The 11,558-nt window shown below is 39.0% G+C and overlaps 1 protein-coding gene across 1 annotated transcript in view; it reads right to left on the reverse strand.

Moving 5' to 3' along the window:
- Positions 1–501: 501 nt before the first annotated feature.
- The window catches only part of LOC308682558 (uncharacterized protein), a 78,548-nt gene continuing 67,491 nt past the window's right edge, over positions 502–11,558 (reverse strand). Inside the window, exons 61-68 of the mRNA XM_081352361.1 lie at positions 10,979–11,071; positions 10,791–10,880; positions 9,950–10,054; positions 9,257–9,446; positions 8,310–8,402; positions 8,133–8,219; positions 5,173–5,276; positions 502–3,862 (exon numbers count right to left, since the gene is read on the reverse strand). Of these exons, the coding sequence (XP_081208487.1) occupies positions 3,686–3,862; positions 5,173–5,276; positions 8,133–8,219; positions 8,310–8,402; positions 9,257–9,446; positions 9,950–10,054; positions 10,791–10,880; positions 10,979–11,071 (939 nt within the window). The 3' untranslated portion in view covers positions 502–3,685. The remainder of the gene's footprint in view (positions 3,863–5,172; positions 5,277–8,132; positions 8,220–8,309; positions 8,403–9,256; positions 9,447–9,949; positions 10,055–10,790; positions 10,881–10,978; positions 11,072–11,558) is intronic.

An 11,558-nucleotide genomic window follows, 5' to 3' on the forward strand; every position in this document is an offset into this window, starting at 1 on the left:
ATTTTGATCTATTTGGGGTGTATTTTCGAGTCAACTAGATTTAAATATATATATATAGTCATTATTCAGGTGTAAAATGTTTTTCGGCGGCAGTGGACTGACGGCGTTGTCACGTGATCTCTGTTACATTTCTCAAAATGGACCAATCAGAGTCATTTGCGATTGCGAGATGTGGATTTGTACCTATTTTTAACAGCTTGTCTGCATTAGTTTTGCTAATGGATAGTTTGTATCTTTGTTTGTATCTCATGAATTAGTGCTTGGAATAAGTACTAAAAGATTAATCGGTTTAATGTGCAAATGTCACAACAACAAAAAAAAAAAAACAAAGAAAGCGCTGCTTTCTGATCCGCTCAGCGCCCCCTGCAGGACGAAATGGGAAACTCACTCTCACTGCGCATGCGCCTCATCCCCGGCGCCGGTGACGTCACACGCACAGAGACACGTGTCGCTTCCTGTGGAGATTCATCGTTCAATCTCAGACCATTAATCAGACAAAATACTGGACAAAGCCTTTTATTATTATGATTTCAATAATTGTGAATCACTACAAGTCAAATAATGTTAACAGAAGACAGTGACGTGGGTAAATAGATCAAAAGAGAGGATTTATATGAAAGTAAATCAAAGTAAAAACACTTTCAGTGAACACAGCAAAACTTCAGTCCCAAACCATAAACATCTCGAGCATCTGTTTCTGTCACACGTCCATCACCTGCTTTATTCTTCATCATATCTGCCGAAGACTCGCAGACACTGAAGGCTATTCTGCAGTAAAACACTGATCTGGACTATATCAATCAGAGGTCAGAGGTCAGATTGGGTCATGATGACATCAGGCTGATTAAGAGATCAACATGTTCCTCAGTAAATAAAGCAAACTCGTGCGACTGGTTCCAGATTAAAACACAAACAGCTCGAGTGTGTGAGGAACAAGTGAAGCCCTTAATGTCGCGTTCGGGTCATTTTCCTGAACAACTTCCCTTTTTTTTGGATAATTTTTGTGCTCTTTAGGGTTTTTTCTCTCCATTTTGTTACACTTTTGGTGTGACCCGCCCACAAAAACAGCTTATAAATCTCTGTTCATGCTCATGTAAATGCCAGACATGGGGTTAAGTCCAGGGCTGGACTGGGACAGAAAATCAGCCCTGGCATTTTGGCCCAGACCGGCCCACTACATATGATCATAAACACCACCCATCTTTGAACGCCTTTGAATATGTTTTTGTTCAACTCCTATTCATTAAACCCACTAATGCCATGTAATGAGCGGGTATAAACGAGTGAGAGTTAACAGATGAAATAAGTACAAAATTGTAATTTATTAATACAGTCGAACTATACTCCACAGTGATGAATCCAAAAAACAAGCTATAAGCTGCAGTGGCATAGCAATGTGAAACCAGTGTTTCTCACGGGAATTTTGGTAAAACTGTGGTGGGTGGACCTCTAGGGGGGTTTGGGGGCATGGTCCCCCTAAGAACATTTTTTGCATTTTAATGTTAAATTCATCAATCTGGTGCAGTTTGAGGGTTCAAAATTAAAAGCTCCAACCCATATTCAGTGTGCAAGTATAACAAAGAAAACAAATCAAACCTCTTTTAGTAACAGTGTCTGTCTATATTACACTACTACATAATAATAGTTATAATATTAATCTCATGATAGTAGCCTATATACTGTAAAAAATAATGCACCGAAAAATAAAGAAAACTTTCATAATTAGTTTTGTACTAATTTCTAAACTTGAAAGAGATAAGCACATGATCTTTTATTTTGACAGAAACTGCATCGAGCTTTTATTTTGGCGGAAAACATGGATATAAACGCGTCTCATTAAACTTCTAGTAAATTGCTGTAATCGTCAACTATGCAGATGTGGAAATAATCTGTAACTGGGTTATGGGTTCCTACACTCATAGCCAAAGTGTTTTGAAAGTAGTTCTGCTTACCGCGGACTCTACGTTACACTTTCTCATCTCTCTCTCCTGATCCTCCTCACTATCCTCATCATCAGCCGCTGGAGCTGATGAAGGTCCTGCTGCTGCAGAAAACATATATATCTTGACACATTTTACAGCGTCAGCTTGAAGGGCCTGTATCTATTTTTCACGCTATTTCTCTGCACATTCCTTGCGTTTCCTCTCCATCTCTCAGACTATTTTGACAGATACACACTTGACACTGCACGCTCGCCCAGAGCCCAGAGGGGGAGGTGTTTAATGATGTGATTGGGCCAGCCCAGTGTCAATCAAGATAACAACCAATGGGCCGCTGATCTACGCGTTTCATGGGCCGGTCTGTCAGTGAAAAAAAAAACTAACGCTTACCTTTTTTTGACCAATGCATTACACCGGCACTAACCCAGCGCTGTCAATTAAACAAAACAAAACAAAACGAATGGGCCGCCGATGTACGAGTTTTATGGGCCGTCAAAAAAAATAAAATAAAAAAAAGTATGAGATGTATCGGCCCAAAAGCACATCGGCCCACCGGGCATTTGCCCGGTATGGCAGATTACCAGTCCAGCCCTGGTTAAGTCTGTTTATCAGCTTGCTCTCTTCAGTTAGCGCAGGTGTAGTGTTTCTCTGTGGATCTGACTGATCGCAGGCCCGTTGAGCCGAACTCAGGCTTATTCGCCTCGTAAACACAGAGGAGCGTGAGGATCCACTGAGAAACACTAAACCTGACACAAAAACAAGCTTATAAACAGATTTAATAAAGTATTTGGGGATAAAACCAGAGATTTACAAGTGATTTAAAAGGATTTTCAGCACAGCACATAAACACAGATCCGGCCACATGTGGAGTGACCGCGAGCCGGATCTGGGCCGGATCTGGGGAGAAGAGAGCAGTTTCTACATGCAGTGTGTGGTTGTTTTCTACATCAAATGTTTGTCGTGCAGCTCGTCAAACACTCCAGACCATCAGGAGTGAGTCTGAGTTCGACTCCAGAAGCTGTGGGTCAGAGGAAGAGCCTCTCGCTCGCCCCGGGCCGTCTCGGCTCGCTCACCGGCGAACACACACACCTCCAGTGTGTGAAGCCATGATAAACACTCATTAAAACCATGTGCAACGTAAATATCATTGTCATGCTTCGCAATTACAAATAAAATGAAAAGATAATTAGTGTCAATTACTTGACAAGCCTAGTTTTGCTTGCCAACATAAAAAAAAGGTTAAAGGAGGATAATCTCATCAAACTATCATCAAAGAAATGATCATCATTATAATCATCATTATAATCATCATTAATCTGATTCTCATGCTCATGCCCAGAATCTAATAATCAGCATGTGAGTTTAATCCGGATTAGACGTCTGATCGCTGATGACATCACTTCCTCTTCAGCAGGAGAGGTGAACACAGTAGGTTAGTGTGTGTGTGTGTGTGTGTGTGTGTGTGTGTGGCTCTCAGTTGAAGCACTACACAAAGAGATGTGGTGTGAAGACGCGTGTGTGTGTGTGTGTGTGTGTGTGTGTGTGTGTGTGTGTGTGTGTGTGTGTGTGTGTGAGTGAGTGTGTGTGAGAGAGTGTGTGTGAGTGAGTGAGTGTGTGTGTGTGAGAGAGTGTGTGTATGTGTGTGAGTGTGTGTGTGTGTGTGTGTGTGTCTCAGTTGAAGGTGTGTGTATGTCTCAGTTGAAGGTGTGTGTGTGTGTGTGTGTGTGTGTGTGTGTGTGTGTGTCTCAGTTGAAGCACTGCACATAGTTGGCGGGAAGCATCCCGGATTTCCCGGTTCGCTGCACGGTCCCGAACATCCATCCCTCGTCGATGTGCTGAGCGTTAATGATCACGTCTCCGTCACGGAAGGAAACCTCGTCGTGATCCTGAGCGGCGTAATCGTACAGCGCTCGATACACTCTCTGCAGAACACACACACACACACACACACACACTCATCAGAGGAACAACAGCTACTGTGTGTTTCACATCCACATTCCTGAGACTATTAAACGTGAGGATAAAGCATCCAAAAGAACTACAATCCCATGATGCATTGCGAAAAGCATAATAGGAATTAAACACGATGGAGAAATATAAAACTATTCATTTCAAAACATTGATTGTATTTATAGAAACAATAAGCAAGGCAAGTTTATTCATATAGCACATTTCTTACACAATGGTAATTCAAAGTGCTTTACATAGAAGGAATTAAAATAATAATTTAATTTAAAAAACAAAAACAACAACTATATTTTAAATTTATTGCAAAATATGTGTAAAAACACAAACATGTACGTATTTTGAGAGCGCAGATCGACTCGTTTATGTCATCGCAGCGCTTCATAGGAGTGGGCGGAGCTAACAATGGGCAACTCTGATTGGTGGGACTTTCTGTACAGCATCATGGGTAATGTAGTTTTTCACTGTTAAACATGATTATCTTCATAATGGCTTCAACAGAGGAAAATACGGTGGATTAACAATTGAGTGCATATATTTTTTAAGATTTTATGTGCATCTTCCTGTTTTCATCCCCCAAAATTATACCAAAATTCACCTAGAAATACATGGATGGAAACAGGTAATATAAAATGTCATGAACTAGTGCTTTAGCTAGTAAACCCTACTGTGATAAAACTGAGCTGTCTCCTGTAAAGCTGAAACTGAACGCATCATTGATTCTGTTATTCTCCTGTTCATTACAGTGAAGCTGCTTTGAAACAATCTGTACTGTATAAAGCGCTGTAGAAATAAAGCTGAAAAACCACGTCTACATGCTAGAACACCGCTTTTCTTACTTAGTATCTTTGTCTGGTTTCCTGTCCAAATATATAGAAATTCTTAAATCAAGATGCATTTACTAGATGAGTAAAATGCCATAAAACTGTTTTCTGGGGGAGAAAAATCATGATGAAGTGAGGTTTTTACCCCATTGGCAGATCATTTTGCTTGTTTTAAGCAAAAACTCACTTAGATTTAGATTTTTTCCACCACAAAACAACACGTAATATCTTCTCATCTAGTAAATGCATCTTGATTTAAGAATTTGTAGATATTTGGACTGGAAACAAGACAAAAATAAGTAAGAAAAGCTTTTTTTTTTGCTGTGAAAGTGCTATTTTCTGTTCTCTTGGTGTGTGTGTGTGTGTGTGTGTGTGTGTGTGTGTGTGTGTGTGTGTGTGTGTGTGTGTGTGTGTGTGTGTGTGTGTGTGTGAGAGTGTCTCACCATGCTGGCGGCGTGTGGCGGAGACTGAACGCTGCGAACGGCCTGTGTGTGTCCGTATCCCTGCTGGAGCTGCTGAGGATGATGGGACTGATGCTGGTAAACGCCTGTGTGATGGACACACACACACACACACACACACGCACACACACACACATACATCAGTTAAACACTGCAAGCTTCAGAGACCCGCCGGCCAGTGATCACAGCAACTGGAGTGAGTGACAGCATTCAAACACACCATGAAGAACACGGATGCTTTATCTGTGATGGTGGAGCTTTACTGGGAATGAAAACAGGTGTGTGTGTCGACGGGAGTCATGAAAACAGGAGTGTGTGTGTCAACGGGAGTGACTGAAGCAGATCTCGGTGACGCCGGAGCTCAAACACACACAGTGTTGGGGGTAACGCATTACAAGTAACTTGAGTTACGTAATCAGATTACTTTTTCAAGTAACTAGTAAAGTAACGCATTACTTTAAAAATTTACTACAAAATATCTGTTACTGACTTGCTTTTTCAAATAAGTAACGAAAGTTACTTTGTTTTCCCATTTACTGACTGACAGCTCTTCTGTCCTCATGTTGAGAGAAATCGAAGTGCAGAGGCGTGTGTGTGAACATGATGTTTACTGTAGATCTAGACTAAATGTGAGCATTTACTCATCTCACTTGCACAAAAAAAAGATTCAATATTCCTCAAAATGACTAAAATCAGTGAAATGCGAAATCAGAATACTATGCAAATGTTCAATAACTATATATATTCAATTAGTTCATTTTTAAGGGAGTAACGCAATATTTTAACGCATTACTTTTCTAAAAAAGTAACTGGAATTAAATTAAATTAGTTACTTTTTAAGGGAGTAACGCAAAATTGTAACGCATTACTTTTCTAAAAAAGTAACTATGGAATTAAATTAAATTAGTTGATTTTTAAGGGAGTAACGCAATATTGTAACGCATTACTTTTCTAAAAAAGTAGCTAAGTAAAGCATTTAGTTACTTTTAAGGGAGTAACGCAATATTGTAACGCATTACTTTTCTAAAAAGTAACTATGGAATTAAATTAAATTAGTTACTTTTTAAGGGAATAACGCAATATTGTAACGCATTACTTTTCTAAAAAAGTAACTATGGAATTAAATTAAATTAGTTACTTTTTAAGGGAGTAACGCAATATTGTAACGCATTACTTTTCTAAAAAAGTAGCTAAGTAAAGCATTTAGTTACTTTTAAGGGAGTAACACAATATTGTAACGCATTACTTTTCTAAAAAAGTAGCTAAGTAACGCAATTAGTTACTTTTTAAGGGAGTAACGCAATATTGTAACGCATAACTTTTCTAAAAAGTAACTATGGAATTAAATTAAATTTGTTACTTTTTAAGGGAATAACGCAACATTGTAACGCATTACTTTTCTAAAAAAGTAGCTAAGTAACGCAATTAGTTACTTTTTAAGGGAGTAACGCAATATTGTAACGCATAACTTTTCTAAAAAGTAACTATGGAATTAAATTAGTTACTTTTTAAGGGAATAACGCAATATTGTAACGCATTACTTTTCTAAAAAAGTAGTTAAGTAACGCAATTAGTTACTTTTTAAGGGAATAATGCAAAATTGTAACGCATTACTTTTCTAAAAAGTAACTATGGAATTAAATTAAATTAGTTACTTTTCAAGGGAATAACGCAATATTGTAACGCATTACTTTTCTAAAAAAGTAGCTAGGTAAAGCAATTAGTTACTTTTTAAGGGAGTAATGCAAAATTGTAGCGCATTACTTTTCTAAAAAAGTAACTGGAATTAAATTAAATTAGTTACTTTTTAAGGGAATAATGCAATATTGTAACTCATTCCTTTTCTAAAAAAGTAGCTAGGTAAAGCAATTAGTTACTTTTTAAGGGAGTAATGCAAAATTGTAGCGCATTACTTTTCTAAAAAAGTAACTGGAATTAAATTAAATTAGTTACTTTTTAAGGGAATAATGCAATATTGTAACGCATTACTTTTCTAAAAAAGTAGCTAAGTAACGCATTTAGTTACTTTTTAAGGGAGTAATGCAAAATTGTAACGCATTACTTTTCTAAAAAAGTAACTATGGAATTAAATTTAATTAGTAAATTTTTAAAGGAGTAACGTAATATTGTAACGCATTACTTTTCTAAAAAGTAACTATGGAATTAAATTAAATTAGTTACCTTTTAAGGGAATAACGCAATATTGTAACGCATTACTTTTCTAAAAAAGTAGCTAAGTAACGCAATTAGTTACTTTTTAAGGGAATAATGCAAAATTGTAACGCATTACTTTTCTAAAAAGTAACTATGGAATTAAATTAAATTAGTTACTTTTCAAGGGAATAATGCAATATTGTAACGCATTACTTTTCTAAAAAAGTAGCTAAGTAACGCAATTAGTTACTTTTTAAGGGAATAATGCAATATTGTAACTCATTACTTTTCTAAAAAAGTAGCTAGGTAAAGCAATTAGTTACTTTTTAAGGGAGTAATGCAAAATTGTAACGCATTACTTTTCTAAAAAAGTAACTGGAATTAAATTAAATTAGTTACTTTTTAAGGGAATAATGCAATATTGTAACTCATTACTTTTCTAAAAAAGTAGCTAGGTAAAGCAATTAGTTACTTTTTAAGGGAGTAATGCAAAATTGTAACGCATAACTTTTCTAAAAAAGTAACTATGGAATTAAATTAAATTAGTTACTTTTTAAGGGAGTAATGCAAAATTGTAACGCATTACTTTTCTAAAAAAGTAACTATGGAATTAAATTAAATTAGTTACTTTTTAAGGGAGTAATGCAAAATTGTAACGCATTACTTTTCTAAAAAAGTAACTATGGAATTAAATTTAATTAGTTACTTTTTAAGGGAGTAACGCAATATTGTAACGCATTACTTTTCAAAGTAATTTTCCCCAACACTGAACACACGCGTGATCTTGCCTGAACTGGATCTGCTGCACACGGACGCACTGCGATCGGCCCAGAGCTCTGAACCCAGAGAGCTGCACACCGACGGCGGGCCACGCTCTAACACACACACACACACACACACACAGCGTTACGACACGTGTGATCCGCCGCTGACGGTCATTTATTGGCTGTCGGTGCGTCTGGTACCGGTCATCCTGCGCAGGCTTTTAGACTGAATGTTGTCCTCCACCGGGTCAAAGTCAAAGATGGATCCCGGATCAGTCCTCCAGACCCTCAGGTCTTCAGCGCAACACACAGGTCAAAGGTCGAGAGGGTTGGATCAATCAACAGCTTCAGGAATATGTTAGTCATGAACACTAATGTCCAAACGTTTGGGCTCGGTAATAAATTACTATTTTAATTAATCGAAGGCGCATTGAATTGATTAAATGTGACATTTATAATGTTGCAAAAGATTCTATTTCAAATAAATGCTGTTCTTTTGAACTTTCTATTCAGAATCCTGAAAAATAAAATGTATCAATTTCCACAAACATACAAACAGTTTTCAACACTGATAATAATCATAAATGTTTCTTGATCATCAAATCCTCATATTAGAGTGATTTCTGAAGGATCATGTGACACTGAAGACTGGAGTAATGATGCTGAACATTCAGCTTTGATCACAGGAATAAATTACACTTTACTATATATTCACATAGAAAACAGATGATTTACATTATAATAATATTTCAAAATAGTTACTTTATTTTTTATCAAATTGATGAGAAGAGACTCCTTCAGAAACACAAAAGAAATCTGAATTATTCCAAATGTTTTTGATCAGTCGTATGTGAAAGTGTCACAACAAATGATGAAGAGAAAAACTTCAGCGTCACACTGAGATTAAAACAAAGATCAAATGATGAATTTGAACAACCGATCGATTAAACCGTTCATACTGGATAATGAAATGGGTTAGGGTTAGAAACTTAGTAAGTGACATCAACATGATTAATATCCAACATCAGTCTGTCTAAAATGTAATAAAGTTCAATAAAGGATCATATTAATATTAAAAACCTCATAAAAAGGAGTAACATTTAAATATCGCGCTCATGAATATTCAAGAGTTGTGAGGATGGACTGACCAGCGGCTCCTCCTGATCTGCGGTCCATCTCCACCACCTGCGGCTGGACGCCATGGCAACCGCCTCCCACCTGCTCTCCATGGTAACCGCCTCCCACCTGGTCTCCATGGAGACGCGCCATGTGCTGCTCATCGAGGGTGTGTGTGGCGCCGCGACCCCGCGTGCGCTCGAACTCCTCGTGATATTTGGCCTGAAAGACACACGGAGAGCGTCACACACACCGTCACAATAAAACACACACTCACTCTCACACCGTCACAATAAAACACACACACACACACAAACACAGGTGTCTGTTACGGTGCGTTTGGTCTCTGATAAACACACACACACACCGGTGTCTGTTACGATGCGTTTGGTCTCTGATAAACACACACACACACACACACACAGGTGTCTGTTACGGTGCGTTTGGTCTCTGATAAACACACACACACACACACACACACACAGGTGTCTGTTACGGTGCGTTTGGTCTCTGATAAACACACACACACACACACACACAGGTGTCTGTTACGGTGCGTTTGGTCTCTGATAAACACACACACACACACACACAGGTGTCTGTTACGGTGCGTTTGGTCTCTGATAAACACACACGGTTCGTGAGTCTTTATTAGCACATGCGTGTTCGTTCGGTCACACGTTAGTGCTGTGATGTCACACGCAGGTGTCGTCCAGTCCTGCTACCATGGAAACGGATTCCTGAGATTTGCGCACACGCCTCATTTCAGGCGTGTCCAGCTCTGAGCACGAGTGACCTTTGACCTCCTGCAGACCCCGCTGGTAATGCACCTGAAACACACGGGACAGTCACTGTTACACTGAGGTTTCCAAGATCGTGTGGATCCTTGTTCTTCAAAGACAGAATTAAAGTGCCACTATTGTGCTTTTCTGGATATTATCGTTCATGAAGTGTGTCATAAAGCTGTTCGTGAGTGTAAACTCAAAGGGCAGATAAATAATGTTTTTGTCTCCTAAAAGAAAGTGATTCTGAACTGAAACGAGTCGTCAGTAATTTAGACCCACTTCCTGTTACAATGTAACAGTGTAACTAATTAGCATAATGCCAGCCTCTGGTCTTGATTGGCTGAGCAGCGTCTCTTAGCCCCGCCCTCAAACACTGTAGTGTATCTGAGACTGGAGAGTTTGGCTCGTGTTGTTCGTGTGGAGAAGACGCTGTTTTCTGAGATTGATACGGTGAAACCCACGCCATCGTCACTGTTCGCATCACTGTGATCAAGAGCTGAGATTCAGATATGATAATGAGCGTTTGCTTTCTGACCAATCACAGCAGAGCAGCTCTCAGAGAGGCGGGGCTTAGAGAGACTGAAGCGTTTCAGACGCTGAGAGGAAAGAGCTGACGCTGCAGTGGAGATCATGAGGACATTACAGTGTGTCTGAGCTTGTGTGAATGTGGATCTGTTGTAGGAGACTCAGAAACAACATTAGGAGCCTTTAAAATAACATAATAGCGCACTTAAAACTTAAAATAGGGAATATGTTGTGTTTGTGTGCGTGTGGTTCTTGCCGAGCTGATGTTCTGCTGGTTCTGTTTGACCCGCTCCAGCTCCGGTGTCACGCCCACACTGACCGGGTCAATCGCTTTCTTATATTTGACCTGCATGATGATAATGATGATGATGATTGATTGATTGACACTGATCAGCGGCACGTCACACAGCATGACTGACACATGTCAATCACACACAGACTCACGGCGCTGATGTTCTGCTGGTTCCGGCGGACCCGCTCCATCTCAGGAGTGTCAGTGACGGCTGTTCCCGATCCCACACACTCCCGGTACTGAACCTGTGGAGCAACACACACACACACACACACACACACAAACTCTCAGTGTGTGTTTATTTTAAGAAAACACACTTCAGCAAAACATGATCAGCTCAAAGTGTCCGAATCATTTTAGTCTCTGTATGAAGAATATTTGGGTGTAATATGTCACAGTTTACTTTATTTTATTCTCCTCACTTACATTACTGAACTATAGTGTCCTGCACACACTAGTGAACATATCAAAGATGATCTCTGGTGTCTGAATAATGTTTGGTTTGACTGTATATGCATATGTAAATGATATGCAGATGAGGTTATGCATAGTAAAATGAGGCGTTGTGAGAGCCATATATGCTTGTTGTTTATTATGGTTATTTTACATGAGGCCCATGACATGAATGTGTGTGTGTGTGTGTGTGTGTGTGTGTGTGTGTGTGTGTGTGTGTGTGTGTGTGTGTGTGTGTGTGTGAGTGTGTGTGTGTGTGTGTGTGTGTGTGTGAGTGTG

This window comes from Scardinius erythrophthalmus, assembly GCF_964197995.2.
Source record: "Scardinius erythrophthalmus genome assembly, chromosome: 22".
NCBI classification, from domain to species: Eukaryota; Metazoa; Chordata; class Actinopteri; order Cypriniformes; family Leuciscidae; genus Scardinius; species Scardinius erythrophthalmus.